Source organism: Nothoprocta perdicaria, unplaced genomic scaffold, assembly GCF_003342845.1.
Source record: "Nothoprocta perdicaria isolate Ctin4 unplaced genomic scaffold, notPer1 scaffold_165, whole genome shotgun sequence".
In the NCBI taxonomy this organism is placed as follows: domain Eukaryota; kingdom Metazoa; phylum Chordata; class Aves; order Tinamiformes; family Tinamidae; genus Nothoprocta; species Nothoprocta perdicaria.
In genome coordinates this window covers 498,849-516,208 of record NW_020454816.1, presented here as the reverse complement: position 1 = coordinate 516,208, position 17,360 = coordinate 498,849, and the positions used below count along the sequence as shown (strand labels likewise).

At 48.5% G+C, this 17,360-nt stretch overlaps 1 protein-coding gene across 2 annotated transcripts; it reads left to right on the top strand.

Annotated features, from left to right (window-relative positions):
• Positions 1-6,065: 6,065 nt before the first annotated feature.
• GABRP (gamma-aminobutyric acid type A receptor pi subunit) lies at positions 6,066-17,360 on the top strand. Of its 2 annotated transcripts, XM_026035699.1 has the most exons (9): positions 6,066-6,103; positions 6,614-6,729; positions 8,598-8,665; positions 10,214-10,431; positions 11,164-11,246; positions 13,109-13,246; positions 14,350-14,502; positions 14,873-15,066; positions 16,258-17,360. In XM_026035699.1, the coding sequence occupies exons 1-9, from the start codon at positions 6,084-6,086 to the stop codon at positions 16,570-16,572; spliced, it is 1,305 nt and encodes a 434-aa protein (XP_025891484.1). In that variant the 5' UTR covers positions 6,066-6,083; the 3' UTR covers positions 16,573-17,360. The 2 variants fall into 2 exon arrangements, with proteins under 2 accessions (XP_025891484.1, XP_025891485.1); XM_026035700.1 differs by lacking the exons at positions 6,066-6,103; positions 6,614-6,729 and adding an exon at positions 6,916-6,950.

Sequence of the window (17,360 nt, the reverse complement as noted above, 5' to 3'; positions counted from 1 at the left end):
CTGCACTGCTTTTTCTCCCTTGGCTTTTTTTAGCACTTGGCAAAGAAAGGGGAGAAATAGATGTTGTCTGGCCAGCCTTCAGTGGTTTCGCTCTCGAGGTATTTTCCGTGCAGTGATTGATGGGCCCCTGGGCTATGGTTCTCCCAGCTTTTTCCTTGTTTTCCATGCAAGGCCCCCACCCGTGGGCTCTGCAGAGCCAGGATTGACCCGCAGGACACGTTGCCTGCAGACACCAGGACACGGCTGCTTTGGGGCAAAAAGAAGCAAGTAGTGTGAGGCCCACACAGCCTCCACGAGAAGCAGCCAGCTCATCACAGAGCAGTCGCGCAGAGTGACAGGAGTCTGGGCAAAACACCCAGCACTTCTTGACAGTGCTACACATCTAGCAGGGAGCACACRTGGGCCAGGCAGTGTCACTGCACATGTCTGTGCTGTCTGGTAGCTTTTGGCCCCTGGTATTTGCACAGGTCCGTCCGTAGCTGGCAGAGGTTCATGTTTTGGAGTCACTGCTGGGCCATCTCGCCCTGTGCACCTGAGCACTCCTTCCTGCCGGGACCTTACACAGCTGCTGCTCTGAGGAASCGGGGTGGAAAGGGTGAACCCCGGGTCCCTGCTTTGCTTCACTCGTCCCTCTGTTGTGCTTGTGTTCAAAGGCTGAAACAGAGCCTCAGGGCCGGGCTGTCTGCCAAGGAGCCAAAATTTATTTACCTTGCGCTGATTGGAAAGTAGAGTTGAGGTTCAAACCTAGTTTGCAAACAACTTCTAGCTGAGCAACTTGGTGGAGAAGAAAGGTATTTTGATCTTTGCATGGCTCCAATGTCCAGAGATAAGTGGCTCCAGTCACAATATTTCGTTGTCTTGAAGCATGTTGTGTTACATGAAGACAGTTTCCTTACTGCTCTTTCTTCCTTCTTGTGAATATTCAAGACAGACCTGTTATAAATAGGTGGASCCTTGACCTTGCCCGTGTGCATAGAATCACAGAATCCTTAAGGTTGGAAGGGACCTCTAGACCTAATGCAGTCCAACCCCCCTGCATGCGCAGGGTCACCTAGAGCACGTGGCACAGTGTGGTGTCCAAGTGGATTTGGCAGGTCTCCAGAGATCCCCAGCTCATAGCTGAGAAAGCAGCAGTGATGCTCGGGCTGCCTTTGGGGCTGTCCCACCACTCATCCCGTGCGGTTTCCTCTTAGGTGGTGGCCGGGCCGTGTTTGCCGCTCTGTTTTGACGTCTCCCGGGGGCCGCAGGCGCCCCGACCAGCTGCAGACGCCTTGTCTCCGATCGCTATCGGTGGTGGAGCTTGGCAGCAGCAACTTGTGTTTTATTTATTGTTGAGCAGSCAAGGCCAGGGCAGCTTTGCTGTGGTAGCAGAGGCAGCTGAACAACTGTGTGCTTGACCGTGTTGGCTCCCGTCCTCCCTCCGCAGGCTCCCCTGGCTGGCGCACCCTCTGCGGTCACAGCGCTCTCCCAACATCAGGAGACACCTGAGGTGCTGCCCTGTAGAGCAGGTGGAGAAGCCTGAGATATTCAGCAGGAGCATCGCCCAACTCCAGCTGTGTCTGTCGGGAGCCAGAGCCAGAGCCTTCATCCCAAAGGAGAGGTAGGAAGTGCTTGTGGGTAGCAGGGGTTTGACTGGGTAATTGGATCTTTTCTTAATCCTTCTAAATGAAAACCAAAGCAAAGTCTGCAGTTGGCTTTGTTCCGTCAAGAACACTTCAGCTGCCCTTTGAGAAGCCTCCCTTCTGGGAAGCTTCTCCCTTTTTCCTCATTTCCGCAGTGCTTGGATCGGTCTGCTGCAGACCCAGTGTTCCAAGGAGCGCTTCAAAGGGGACGACGGACCCGCAGGGAGGCAGCTCCCATGTGATCCTCCCATGGGAGGGTTTTGCAGCCCTCCAGGTCCYTGCCCTCTGGAGAAGCCCGGGGACGGTTTGTTCCTTGCCACTTTCCCGGCGCGGCTCAAAGCTGAGTTAATGTTTTACATCAGGCCCCAGTAAATGAGGGGCAGCAGCCTCGGCTGGTGATTAGCAGCAGTTACCCTTGCACGCTGTCCTTACAGCCATGGTGAGAAAGACAAGAACTGTTGCTTAATTCCTTCTAACAACAGCTTGTTTTCACGTGCATCTTCATCTGTCTGCCTTCTCGGGGTGCATTTCATCCAATCAACAGAAAAACGTGAGACTTTCTAGCAGTAACAGGGCAAATACTTGAGCAGCATGAGTTAAATTATCCCCCACAGGGTGTTTTTCGTGGCTGGGATATGTGGTTTGTCACATTTAAGAGCTTTGGCCAAGGAAGACAGCACAACTATGCATTAATCTGAGCTAATCACAAAATACCTGCACCTGAAATGGGGCGTGCAGCTGGTGGCCTGTTGCAGACCACGTGCCTGGCAGGAGGTTGCGCTGACCCTCCTTGCTTTCCAAGTGAATTCCTTATCTCCCAAGTGCAGTTARGGAAAGGCATGAGAGCGTAGGCACGGACACCGGGTGCTGATGAGCAGCCAGATAAAGTGACGCGCTCGCATTATAATGGACAGCGTCAGAGCGGGGATAATTAAGTGGGGCTTTGGGTTGGAAAAACGAGACATTCCTGGTGCCGACTTCAAACGCTTGCGTGGGGCGAGATCGGCCCCTTGGAGCCGCGCGGGCCCACCTGGCTGCATCGACATGGAGTGTTGAAACGGCAGCCCGGAGCAGAGCGGGTCGCGGGCGGAAGGGAGGAGCGGGCCGGGTCCAGGCCACGGTGGTGCCGGTGACGCACTCAGCCCCGCGGCCACCTCAGCTCCCTCGCTGCCCCGCGGCTCCACTTGATTTTCACCCTTGCTGTAGATAGAGGCTGTTGTCAAATCGCAGGGTTGGTCAGGAGTGAGCCTGCGGGGTGCCTTGTTTTCCAGCATATCCCTCTCCCACCTCCTTTTTCCATCCCCTCGTGCATTTATTTTGGAAAAAAAAAAAAAAAAAAAAGCTGTTGGGAAAGGCAGCGGCGGCTGAGGCGAGCTGAGCTGCTGGGGCAGGCCCCGGCCCCGCCTCTGGCCCCAGAGCCATCCGCTTGATTTATCCGCGCACTCCAGGGCCGTTAATCCTGCTTTCCGATTCCTGGAGCGGCACCCATCCCACATCCCTCCCCTCGGCTCTGGGCCTGCCAAGGAGGAGCCGGCGGCCGCGCGGAGCCGACCCTGCAGACCCTGTAAGGCCCTGCAGCCCCTACGAGCCCGTGGAGCACCGGCGGGGCCTCGGCGCAGTGCTCCTGTCCTGCTCTGGGTCTCTTCTGTGTGTCCCGCAGGTGGGTGCTGATTTTTGTGCACRTATGAGTGTGCACGAAGTGCAAAGCAGGGGCTGGAAAGGCTGCGTGCGGAGTCAGACCCAGGCTGTGCAGGGACAGGCTGGGCCTCCGGTTTAAAAAGGCAAAAGAAAAAGAAAGACCCATTTAAAACCAAAGCCCAAGGAATATGGTAGCCCGTGCTCTTTTGCAAGTTAAACACCTCATCTTTCTGTAACAAACAGCTCTAAATCATTTTATTTGCGAGCCCTAAGCAGGAATTTGTATTCAGGGTAAGACATTTATTGAGTTAATTTATTTAAGGCTGGGGCATAATTTCTAATAATGGAAGAGTCTCTAGGCCCAGTGAAATTGTCTCCCTGATAGGGCATTAATATTTTAAGGGATTATAATACTCTGTCAATTGATCTGTGTCTTTTAGGGAGTAGGTTAGCAGTTACTGATGATTGCTTCTGTGAAGGATTATCTTAAATAAGGGCAGTGCTCAGCAGGCTTCCCATCTCCGCTCTGGGGGAAGCTCTTCTGGCTGCTGGRCAAAGAGGTGGAAAATAAAGGGAAGGGCAATGAGGGCCTGGGCCTGCACTAGCCCTGCTTGGGCTCGACAGCCCCCTGGGCCCACAGCAGACTGGTGGCCACCAGAATTTCCACAGGGTTTTCATGTCAAGCGAGGAACCGATCCCAGCAAGGAGGTGTTGGCCCCTGTTTGAAGGAGTTTGTTCATCCTGGCAGATAGCCCCATCTTTGCCAACTGAGGGACAAATATCTTTTGATAACTCCTTCATGTTAGGATGTTCTGGGCCATCCGCACGTAGACAACCAGGTAGAAACATCCATCTTGGCTTTATAATGTCTTATGGCCCTGGGCTGCTGCAGGGGAGCACACGCTGCCGGGTATCAGCTTACATGAAAAGCAGCACAGAGGAGAGGAGGCGTTGGGACATCTCGGCCAAGTGCCTTGAAGGTATTTGGGCTGAAGCCAGGCTTAAGGGGATTAAAGCCAGGCTAGCGCTGCAGGAGGCCGCATGCAGGGCAGCGTCAACCCCTGCCCCATGGCAGGCCCCGGAGCAGAGGGAGGGCTTTGGTTCACATCCAGTTTCTTGGAGCCAGCTGCTGTGGGCAGACAAGTCATCGGTGCTTCTCAAGCTCCGTGGCTCCTGCTCGTTCCCRTCTGCAGGTGAGTCTGCCCTGCAACAGGCGCTCGGCACTGCAGGGTGACACAGCTAAGGTGGTGTGGGGACCTACCCGTCCCACGTTCCCCGTGGGAGAGCCCAGCTGTGCCGAGTGCTGCAGCAGCTGGAACGGGGTTTAAGGAAAGCTCCGTTCACCTGACGCTGCGGCGCCTGCTGCAGGTGTGTTCGCCACCTTCCCGGGTAAGCCCTTGTTTATTCATGTCTAAGTTACTCCTTTTAATGCAATATAATGAAGAAGAATGCATCTACCAGAAGCTGAACGCTGCTGCGGAGAGGGAGCAAGCCCTGGGTGGCTCCACGCACAGCCCCACTGCGGGTGCTGAGTGTTTATTGAGCAGAATGAGTGTGGCAGGGAAGGCCGTGCGGTCGCAGCAGCTGGGGCTGCGCTGGCTGCAGCAGCGGCTCGCGGGCGAGGAATCATCTGCCAGGACATGCAAGATGTTCACTTATTATTGACTATTACCCAAGACCCTTTTCTTACATGGAGACTTAAGGAAAGGTGTTGAATAGACCTGTCGTTGAGCGCAGGGAGCGTGATTCGATGCTGGGGGCAGAGCACATTGCAGCCCATCCCCAGCTCAGCCGCTTCCAGGCAAACCCGAAGGGGAGGAGGTCTTGGACCAAGAGCCAACGTTTAGCTCCTCTCCCAGAAAAGTCAACGAAACCCATTTAGAGCGGGATGATTTCATCCCGTGCCACTGCCAGGCCACTTGCCAGTGTTACTATTAATAGCCCAGGTTTCTCCCAGGCACGAGCTAGCGGAGCGTGGAGCTTCAGAACTGCCCGAACGTTTCTCTTTTTAGTAAATCCTTTCCCTGTRGGGTCATCCTCGACATCAGGTAACTACCATCCCATGCTGAAAGAAGGGAAGCCCTGCCCAAAACAAGGTAGTAGCTAAAATCTGCTGATGCTTTGAAGCAACCAAAATTATCAGTAGTGTCTTTTGCCTGAGAAGTGTTAAGGCATCATAGTATTGAAAAATGACATCAGCTAGAAAGAAACGGCAGCAGTTATTAAGAGCTGGGAGTGTTACATCACACAGAATATGGTTCTGACGCTGCACCATCTCTTCTCYCTGTACCCTTCCCTAAAAACATATWTTTTTTTCTTACAATACATAATTTTACTTTCTTTTCTGCTTTGCAGAAGAAGAAAGTAATCTCCAGAGATGTTCTGCAGATCCTTTTGCTTCTTCAGTCTGTGTCTTTTCCTTCCAACCAAAAGGTAAGCAGAGAAGTTAATAGCTCCAGGGCCTACTATCCCAGCTTTAAAGAGATTAGGAGAAAAACTTCGTAAGAGCTTTGAGYAGCTGAATTGCTGAGTTTCTTTCAACACCCTCTAGCCGTCCTGGGACAAGGAAAGGTTCTGCCTTCACCACCTCCATCCCTTTGCAGAGCAATAACAAACTGTAAYGTTCCTGTCGTTTACATTTTCATCAAGTGACTGCATGACTACATAGGGAACAGCACCATAAAACTTATCTTTTTATGCTCCCCTAAGCTATCTCTCTAGCAGTTTATGTTACAGATCCAAGAGCCTCGCAATGCCAGGTTTTACCTTAATTGCCTGGCCATAAAATACTAATTTGACAGAGCGATAGCAGACTGACGTCAGATGCCCCGTGAGGACAGCAGGTAGGTGCAGGCTGGGCTGCTTCRGGGCTGGATGGGCCAGTGCCTACAGCTCTGCCTGTCCCATCTGGGCTCCTCAGAGGTCTTACCCCAGTGCTGGCCACAGGGATCCCTCATTAACAAATGACTGCTCCTTTAGGGAATTAGTGCCTGGGAGGAGGAGCTCGTAGTAAGATCTGCTGCTGGCTGTCTGAAAGAAAAAGAAGGGTATTTTCCATATACAGATACTATGAGGGGAGTCAGGACGGGAAACAGCAGGTTATTAAGACCTGTAGGCCTTGCCTGATGACTGGGACGTGTTAAGAGTGTCCTAAAGTCATCATGTTGCAAACCTGCAGATGATGGYTGAGGTCATTTGCTGTTTCCCTCCCTCTTCACGGCGCAGATAATTCGGCTACGTTAAACATCAGGAGCAAGCACTAACAATTCCAACAATTTATTTCCTGTTCCTGTATTTGCTGCGGCGTGTTCGCGTGCCCGGCCGCGCGCCGCAGCTCCTGTTTGTGCTCCTAGGAGGACGTGCGTGGCCCGCCTGCCCGCAGCACGCGCGGGACGCGACGCCACGGCCCTCGCCGCCTTCGAGAACCTCACCACGGGCTACAACAAGTACCTGCGGCCCCACTTCGGCGGTGCGTCGCCCCGGGCGGCCCCCTGCGCGGCGGCGCGGCCGGGGGGCTCGCGGGGGACGCGGGGCTCCTGCTCTGGTGCCGTCAACGCACTCCGGTTCACAAGGTTAAGTCCCTTCTGATTAGCTAGGAGCCAAAGCCTGCCCTGCTTTCCATGCAGCCAGTGTTTTCCTGCAGAGTTATGCACACACGTGTGGGATATTAGAGCACGTCCCTCTGTGAAGGTGAGAAGGGGGATTAATGGACATTCAGCACGTGCCTGTGAGATCTGGCAGAGCAGCTGGACCTAAACTCTGCTCTCCTCGTTGCAATTCAGTTTAGAGTCTGACATTTGGAGTCATCTTGCTTATTTTTTTTCATGTATCTCTWTTTAGTAGGTTCTGGCTGTTCTCCGTGTCTGGTTGAGCAGTTTGATCCCGGTGTCAAAGACCTTATTTCCACTACAGAGCACCACAAATTGCTTTTTAGATTGTCTGTTTTTAGGCTTTGCTCCACACACTTGCTGAGGTTTCTCAGAGCTAAATTCAGCATCTGAAAAATACTGATGAAAAGTTTCACCAAGAGTAATATTAGGAAAATTTTGGTAAATTTTGCTTTTCTGACAGAACATGTAACTGAAACGAGGCTTGGCAGAAAAATTCTTCATCAGCTGTAGCTGGGACTTACATGTTGCTACACTATAAGGAATAATACAATAAAAACAATAAGATAGCTCTGATAGATCTATCTATCAATAAGATAGATCTGATAGATTGTTAGACCCAGGATATCTATCTCATGCAGGAATATAAAAGCTTCCTTAATATCTGTCACATAAATTCACAGGTGCTTCTGACTTATATAGTTGAGATTTAGATGTATCTACACCTAATATAGCCATAAATCTAAAAAAACAACAACAAAAAAGCCCATGGAGTGCGAGTTTGACCTCCTCCAGAAGTCTAAGTCCTCAAAGCTCTCTCATCTGGTCACTGATTTTGGTAGGTTCAAATGTTGAAACGTGTGGGAGGACCTTGAAAACAAAGTGCAAGGATCTAAATGAGAATTACTTTCSTTTTCCAAGTGAATTTTGGAACAGTTACCAAAATAAATAATAAATAAAGCTAGGAGAAGCTGTAGCAATGGGGTTACTCTGGACTTTGCTAAGTGCTGTTTCAAGACCCAGAGAAGGAGTTCCAGCCAGGCTGGCGAGGAGAGGCATTGCCAGGCTGGTCCCTTAGGCAGAGATGGACCCGGTTTGGAAGGTACTGAGGCCTGGCACGGATTTGTGCACACCAGGGACAAGTCCTCCCTGCCCAGGGGACAGATTCCATTCCCTGGCTCCAAATACACGTTGAGGCCAGATGGAGTTGAGTCTATGAGGTCTTTTTGYTTTTAAAATAATTACCCATCTCTTTCAAAGCTATTTATTACTGTATTGCTGGGCACGGTGAGCATTCTCTAGCTGCCAGCGGTGACATTTCCTGGGGACGAGCTGCCCTCTTGTGGTAAATTTTAAGAGTTAATATTAGGAAAAAACATCACTASATTTAGGATTTTTAAAGGAGGAAGCAGTGGCTATAACACTTCTGCTTTTGTTACAGGCTGTTTTCATTGCTAGTCATCTTGACTGCATATCTGGTTTTTGACTTAGAGGCTCCCCATGCCTCTTGATTTAACTGGGAGGTTAAGACTATTCATTTGACTGAACTGAAGAGTCTTGTAAGACTCTTCACTTATGCAAGGATCTAATTCCTGGACTTGTAGCTTAGGCCTTTGGGCTACAGCTGTTTTAGACAAGGAGAGACTGGGAGCAGAGACCACGCTATGCAGGACCCTCAGCAGTCACTATGTGCATTTCTCTCTACTTAAACTTTTCTTTCTCTGTTCAGGAGAACCTGTTCAAATTGCAATGAGTCTGGACGTCGCCAGCATTTCTAGTATATCGGAGAGCGACATGGTAAGTGGCTTCATTTTTATTTGCATGAGAGAAGAAAATAGGATCCAAGAGACTTGCCATGTGTTCTTGTGTGTCAAGCTCAGAAACTACCAGTTAAGCTCCAGCCTTCCTTTCCTGTGGCTGTTGACCACTTGAAGGAGGAGAATGGGACTCTTTTATAGCTGCAGACTACTCAGGTGCAATGGTAACATGGGCTTGTAAGTAGAGATGGCTCCAAAAGTCCTGCTGGTCAAAAAAAAAAAGAAAAAAAAACAAAAATAAATGAAATTCTCTGATACCGGCTGGATTTCAAGCACTTCATTACAGAAAACTTCTCTTTTTAGGTTCACTCTGGGCAACTTGAGTCAAATTGAGCAAGTAGTTTTAGTCAGAGAAAGGGTGGGGAAATAGGAACAATTTTAACACATTGTTTCAGTATTTTCAAGAAGTTTTTTTTGAAACCTCACAGACTAATTAGGTCCACCAAATAAAACGTGGTAATGCTGATAAAGCTCTTTGTTCTGGGGAAGGGGCAGATCGACCCCTGAACCAACAATTGCCTTTTCACACTTCTCTCACTACAGGGCCTTTTGGAAACAGTTCTGTGTTCTGGCCCGATCCACCTAAATGCCTCCAGTATCACAGAGCAYGGTGCAGAGGGCTGCTCTGTACCCCTAGAAATGTTCGAAATCAACCAGGATTTTTGACTTTTTCCACTATTATTATTCACTATATCAAAAGCAGAACCATTGCATCACTTTGGTCACTCTTTTCCCCCGTCTGTCCCAGCTTGAGAATTAAATCTTAGAAGATTTTAGATGCTATTATGATGCTATTAACTAGTATTTACTTAGCAACTGGTATTTACTTAGCAACTTTTCTGTTAAAGCTTTTTGCAAATTGTGGATTGAATGAAACAGAGCTGCTCCATCCGCCGCTGGCAGACAGCCATACCTGGGGTAAAACCTAGCAGCTTAATGCTGTTCTGCAAGTGCCAGTGTTAGTTCTGTCCCCAAAAGAGATGTTTTGAAACTAGAAGGCATTTCCTGCTGCCTTCAACTCCTCCTGTAAGGAAGGAAGCCAAGTAGTACAGCAGTGTCCTGTGGCTGTCCAGGGAATAGGCTGCATTTTGAGCTCATCTTTATTGCTGAGCATTGCTTATTCTTTTATGATGGGGCAGCGTGGAAATGCTTCAGTCGCTGCAGGTGAGTTATTGGCAGGCTAAACTGAAGCTAAGTTTATCCTAGTGTCCTAGTATTAAAAACTTCTGTTGCAGAAAATGCTGCAAGTCATTGGATGGTGTGAACTATTTTTTTTATTTTCTCACATTTACAGAATATCTTGGAGTACAAACAGTGGGAAATACTTAATAGAGTAAATAAAGCTGTAATGAAAATCTGTTGGCTTTATTGCATGCATTTGAAGTTCTTGTGTTATTTAGGTCTGCTTTTAATCTGTTATTTAAACATGTTTTTCATATTTAAATATGTTTTTCCTACCTATTTAAAAGGCTAATGCCACGCAGGGCTTCTGGATGTGCCTCTTCCCAGGTTTCCCTCTCTCCCCCAGGATTACACGGCCACCATCTACCTGCGGCAGCACTGGACGGACCCGCGGCTCGTCTTCGACGGCAACCAGAGCTTCACGCTGGACGCTCGCCTGGTGGAGCTGCTCTGGGTGCCCGACACCTACATCGTGGAGTCCAAAAGGTCCTTCCTGCACGAGGTGACGGTGGGGAACCGACTCATCAGGCTGTTCTCCAACGGCACCATCCTGTACGCACTGAGGTAACCCCACCTCTGGGCTTTCTGGAATTGTGCTGGACTCAAGCAGATATAAAGTGTCATGGGACCCCAAGGAGTTTGGGCACTTCTAATCCATCCCTCACAGTCCTGAGTGCTTAAAAACTCCAGTCAAGGATCAGGATTCCCCATCATGGCATTTGCTCAGAAAGCTCCCAGGTTTTGGTGCTGCAGAAGACAGGGCAGATAGTGAGATGGATTAGAGGAGGAAAGGAGGGAGGACATCCTAACAGTAACAGTGGGAAACTATTTGCTTCTCCAGAGCCATGGGGACAAGCTTTCTGCTCCTTACCACAAGGCCTCATATTGTAAATGATACTGCCAAAATGGGCACTGGGCTCACATTAGCAAGTCKGGGGGCACGAGCTCTTCTCCACTTGGAGTAACTGTGTGTCCCAGTGACCTCGAGTGCAAATTAAGGTTGCTCTAAGCTACCTCATTTACCCTGGATAGGCCCACAGGGTGTGTGGACAGTTACTCCCCCCTGGGCAAGTGGTGATTTCTGAAGAGGTGTTAACTCCAGCAATTGAAAACACATGAATCTACCTTAAATCTCCATTCCCCTAAAAAGGAGTCTCTCATTGGATCAGTCCATTTATTTCCCAAGTTAAAATGCTCTGACAGAGCAGAATCCTTGGGGCTGAGTTTGCTGTGAAAAGCTAGATGCTTCATGACACGGTTTTACTGCAACCTTTGGAGTTCTTTCTGCCCATACAGAATTACTGCTACTGTTGCTTGTAACATGGACCTGTCAAAATATCCCATGGACACCCAAACGTGCAGACTGCAGCTAGAAAGCTGTAAGTATAATGCTCTGGAGAAACCCGAGCTTGCTTCAGCTTTGTTTATTCTTATGCAAGTGTGTGTCTGGAATATTTGAATTGATCAGATGGGCCTCCAAAATAGGCTTTTGTTCTTGCAAATGCTAATTTCCAAAAGAAAGCAACTTTCTCTCATGATACTTCCAATGCTTACGTGCTAATGCGTGGCTTAGAGGATTCCTGTCACTGAGCAATTTGTTACCRATGATGTATGGTAACAACTATAGAAATCTCAAGGAAAGGGATAGCAAGTCCTGCTGTCAGTTCAACTAGAAGTTCAAGTATGGCAAAACTCACTAAGAAGTGATAACAGCTAAATGCAAAGACTTCAGGAAAATGTAAGCAACCAAAGGGAAGCCCCACGTGCTGAGTTCAGCAGGTGTGCATGCTGCTGCTGCTGCTCTGGGGAGCTTCTCAGTGAAGCTCCAAAACGAGGCCAAAATGAAGCAGATTCTGTGGTTGCAGCATGAAGMACCTACAGAAGCACATAGTATTTTCACATTAAAATGATATTGTTTCACTTTGATTAACTTCACTACAAAAATAGCCCCAGAAACAATGATGCTTGACTTTTTCTGCTAATCTAGAGCTTGCGTTGACCTGTTAWAAAAGTGATGAAATCCTACATTGTGTTCAAATGTTGCATAATTCCAGTGAAATTACATTCACACTGGAGGTTTCATTAGGATAAATGTCCAGAAATAATGCTATTTAAATATCTGCCAGATGAATTAACAACAATCTGTCATTTATTATAAAGATTTTGCCGGGTAACCACAATTTCAAAAACTGTCTAGAAACTTTGCAAAGTCACTTGCTTTGGATTCTGTGTAGGGACTCTGACTGTGGATCATCTAATTTTAGGAGTTCATCAAACTGAAACTCAGCTAATTTGTGTCTAATAAGAAAACACAATTAGATCAAAATAGAGCAACTGTGTCCTATGCCTTCTACCAGGATGAATAGGTTGTTATCAGGGTAAAAGTGTCCCTACTCATTTTCTCAAAAAAAGGCACTTAATAAAATAATCAATTTGGTGAGATTGATGGGCTGGTTTCATAAATTAAGTGGTACTTTGGATGTGAGTGGCTCGCTGGTGACTGAATTCAAGCTTTAGGGTATTCCTCAGCCTAACCTGAAGTCGTGCTCTGTTTGTGCCCCTGGAGGCAGTTTCTCAGCCACTAAAATGGGACTTATTGGTACTGCTGGAACTGTTGATCTCCTCTGCCCCTGTGTTTTGGGGTAGCAGTTCAGGGTTGTCTAACACTAGATACATGTTTTTTGTCCTGAGTAATTAAAGCCTTGAGGAACATGAGGAATGATCTCTGGAGACCYGTCTGCTCCAGGCTCCCACCCAGCTGAGCACAAAATCCTGTTTGCTGCTCTTTTAGACCGTTTGCATAGGCAGTCCAGCAAAGGGGGACTCTTCTCTGCATTAAGGCACTAACAGGGCTCTGGATTCTTCTTTTTAACTGCTGCTCTTCCTGCTTTCCCTTTCCTGGCTGCAGAAACTATGCTCTAGGATTCCTCATTTTGCTAGTTTTCATATCATAGCACATGTAATCCAGCCGGGGATAGCAAGAATGTTATCTTTGAAGGCATTAAAATATTTCTAAATTGAAATGACCAATGCAAATAATTGCAGCAGGTCCTTTGCAGTATTCAATGCTGTGCACTGTTCAGTGGTGCGTGTTCCTATTCAAATGGTGGTGGAACCACCAGGCTAAAAATACAGACACAGAAAAATCACCAGCTTCCTCCAGCAGGCTGGGCCAGCAGAYGGGAGGGCAGGGCAGCAGCTGGGTGATACAGAGTGACACGGTTCTGTGTGTTCTGTGTAGGGGGATACGATGAAAACGATGTGACGTTCACGTGGCTGCGAGGGAACGACTCCGTGCAGGGCATGGAGAGGCTGCGTCTCTCCCAGTACACGGTGGAGCGGTACTACACCCTCGTCTCCACGTCGCAGCAGGAAACAGGTGACAGAATCCCGGGAAAAGCCATCCGGAGCATCCCCCCTTCATCAACTTGATATATCTTCAATATTTCTTTTATTTTTATCTTTTTATTCTCCACTTCTTTCCTTCGCTGCACATACTGAAAACCACTCTCCCTTCTCCCTAGTTGCAGGGAGCAGCCCAGCCACGTTTACAGTGATGTAGAACTTTGGATTTTAAAGGACAACTCTAATGTGTTTTGAGGGAATAAGATCCCTTTGTACATCCAAATCCAATGTCTTTTTCCTCAGCAGCRTAAAAATTCTTCTTTCCTATCACAGGCACTATATAAGGGGATGAAACTTACTCAAAATGACCAGGTTTTAAAAATAGACAACGTTTTGTTGTTTATTGTAGCATACGCAGCCAAGAACAGCATGGGTTTTGTTTTTGCATTTCAAAGGGARCTATTGTTTAACCACCACAAATGTCTCCTGAAAATACTCGCAGTCTAGCTCCAGAATCCATCTGTCAGTATGATGACAAGCCGATTTCAAAAAATAGATGAATCTGATTTAATGTTTTTAAGCCCAGAGACCCAGTTACGAAAGACGACAAATTGCTAATGAATACGTCGGGTCAGAGTCGCTGGGGTGGTAAAACAGCAGGATGCTCTGGGATATGAGCCCAGAACCTGCTGAAATCACAAGAAAATCTTTCATTTATCTCCTGGCGCTCCAATAAGACTRAACTTGGCAATGCCCCTTCCCGGCACTTCTTGAGGAAAACTAGGCTGTGCTGAATATCTGAGAATAGCTGAAGGTGTCAGCCCTTATGTGCTGTGAGCTGGGACTCTGCAAGAAGGTATTTCCACTGAGCAGTAAATTCAGGAACCTCTCAAAAGCCACAGATTGTTCTAGGTGTCTTTGCCTAAATGATTGTTCTTGCCTACCAGTGCCATGCGTGTCCAGTCTCTCATCTAGGGTATGTTACACTCAGGCAAGAAGTCAAGCTCATATATATATAATGCATCTCCCACAGTTTCAGTGAAGTTTTAACTCGTGTATGTCACCTGGAAGGTTTGATGTTAGGATATCTCACTTTCACAATTCCATATTCACTGTGTTTCTTCCCTTCATGAATAGGCAACTACCCACGACTGATCCTGCAGTTCGAGCTGAGGAGGAATGTTCTGTACTTCATTTTGGAGACCTACATTCCCTCCWCTCTGCTCGTCATGTTGTCCTGGGTTTCTTTCTGGATCACGCTGGATTCAGTCCCTGCAAGAACCTGCATTGGTGAGTTATGGCCTACAGAGGGAGAAGATTTAAGGCAGGGAAGCCTCTGGTGGTTCAGTAAATGATCAGCTCTGTGCTCTGTAATGATGCGTAAAATGGTCTGCTCACCTTCTGCTTTTGCTGGAGGCAAAGAACTGGATTAGAAATGGCAAAGATTTCTGCAGTCTCTGGGGCTGCTCTTGTCAGAAGACTCCCATTTATGCCAATGGGGTAGCAGGGCTACTAGAGCAGTTCAGTTGATGGGTGGTTTGGATCTAGTAGAAGATAYTGTGCTCCTCTTGGCTGGCAATAAATGTAGCACCATGTGCAAAGTGGTAGTCCAAGCCTTTTTCAAAGTGTCCACAGGTGAAGTACTCTTCTGTTTTCTAAGGAGTAACAACGGTCCTTTCCATGACAACTCTCATGATCGGCTCACGAAGTTCACTTTCAAAAACGAACTGTTTTATCAAGGCCATTGATGTTTATCTCGGCATCTGCTTCAGCTTTGTCTTCGGTGCCCTTGTGGAATATGCAGTGGCTCATTACAGCTCATCACAAAAATGTGCAGCTAAAGCACCTGCACAGGTAAGGCCTGGCCTTCCTTCATGAGAACAGTCAGCTTGGATCAACAGCAATTACTCCTCCATCAGATGAAGCAAATGGCTTTCCTGTTACGGGTAGAGTAACAGCTGCTTCTGATTGTCCATAAATCTGAAGTTTTGTGTGTAACAAACCCAGTGCTGACACTCGTGAATAGTGCTAGGCCTCTGGCTCTCTGCCTGAGATGTTTGCCTTGCCACCTTCAAGACCACATTGAAGAAAAGACTTTAGGGTCTGTAGCCCTGTGCTGACCTCCTGTGTTGTGTGTGAGTCTGAAGCACCCCAGAACCCAAATTCATGACAAGTGGCAGGTCCTGAGAGAGCAGTCTTGGCTATCCCATCAGTGAACAGGCAGGGGGACACAGGAATGACACTCCAAGCTCTGCCTATGTGGAAAGAAACCTTTGTTCCATATCTGATCTGCAGCAGTTAGGCAGGGTTTTGTCTGCCTTTCCCAAAACCTAGATGTGGGCAGCTGTTCCTGTCAAAATGCAGCCATAGGAAGAACCATATAGTACCCACCTCTCTTCTGTGCAGTAAGCCTGTGATTAGGACACTTAGCTGGAAGGTCATCTCCTCTGCCAGAGGAAGGCTGAATCCTCWTTTCTGCCTTCCTACAGGACACTGTCCATGGTCAGTTCATATGATATTCTCAAGGGGTTGTTATAGAGGGTGAATTGCTGATATTTCTCCCTTTAGTGGCAGCAAGTAAATATTCAGGCATGTCTGTAGCCCAGTGGTCACAGGGGGTCCAAAACCTGCAGAGAGAAAAGAGGTTGCCCAAATCACCTGTGGCTCTCCAAGCCATTAAGTTATTGTGCAGAAGGTCCCCTGGGCCAACGTTTTGCACTGCTCTAYGAGCAGGTTTGTGCAACCAGTGAAAAGGGGGAAGGTCTTGTAAGAGATGGTGTCACTGAGYAATGTGACATCTAAGAGCAAGACTTGCTCAGAGAAATGGAGACCCCACTCAAACCTACTGTGGAAATAGAGGCTCCTTCTGGGACTTCAGGCACTTCTAGAAACARGGAGCAGTTAAAAATCAGGTTGAAATACTGAAGTTTTCAATGGTCAGGGCTGAAGCTGTGTGCTTATCCCTTTGGTCTCTCTGTGAACCAAGCTGTTTTCCTTCATGGGAGAAACCAAGTCTCAAGCTAGCAGTGTATTATTGTTTCCTAGGGGCCCGCAAGTGAACTTGCTAAAGAAATGGAAGAAGTCAGCATCACCAACATCCTCAACAGCTCCCTCGCCAGCTACAAACGGAAAATCAGCTTTACCAGCATTGAAATTTCTAATGATAACATCAACTGCAGTGACCTGACCATGAAAACTCATGAGAAAATCAAATTTGTCCTGAGAAACAAAATGCACAGGATTATCAGCTATTTCACTATTCAGAACCCCAGCAACGTTGACCACTATTCTAAATTGCTGTTCCCTTTGTTCTTCCTGTTGGTCAACGTGCTTTACTGGGCTTATTACCTGTATTTTTAGAAGCAGTAGGTCCCTTGCTTCTCCCGCCTCTGTGGAGCAGGTGGGTATCTAGGTAGGTAACCTCAGTGAATCCCCTGTGATCCAAAGGCTCTGCTGTGCTTCCCGGGATGTGGAGCTGAGGAGCGTGGTTATGTGAGACACAAACCCTGGTGTTGGAGCAGCAGCGACGTTGACCYTGGGCTCTTGCCTGCTCAGCTGAGTCACTGCCCGTGCTCCTCCCTGCCTCACATTCCAGCTCCCAGCCTCTCTGTAGACACAGGCCTGCACGCGGCAGCCTGCGGAGCACCCGGGGAGCAGAATGATCCCGGGGCCCTGAAGCAGGTTGTAGTGTAGATCCCCACGAGGCTGCAGGCTTATCCACCCTCAGCTGTGTTTGCAGAGGGTAGCAGTGGCCGAGGGGCTTGGTGCTCTCGGCAGCTCTCCCATGCAAGCAGCTGGCACAGGGGCACGGGTGGCACTGCCCTCCCTCAGGCCTCTCGGGGCTGCTGGGGTCTGGGCAGCTGCATGTCTCTGGGAGCCCTGGTGGGCTTCAGCTGCTGTCGTTTGCTGAAGGATCAGCCCTGATGCAGAGATGACGGGCGCTTTGTAGCCTTTCCCAGAGCTGTGTTCTGAGCTGTTTGGGAACAGGGAATACAGGCAGCTTGTGGCCCTGCTCTTGCACTGTTGTGCTGACTGCCGTGGTGCCGCAGTCAAGCCGCCACCGTCCCTGTTTTCCTGCCAAGTAGATGACTGTGCAATGGAGAGCATCTCCTCCTGCTGCTCGGGGCAGCTCCCGTGTCCTGCAGGAG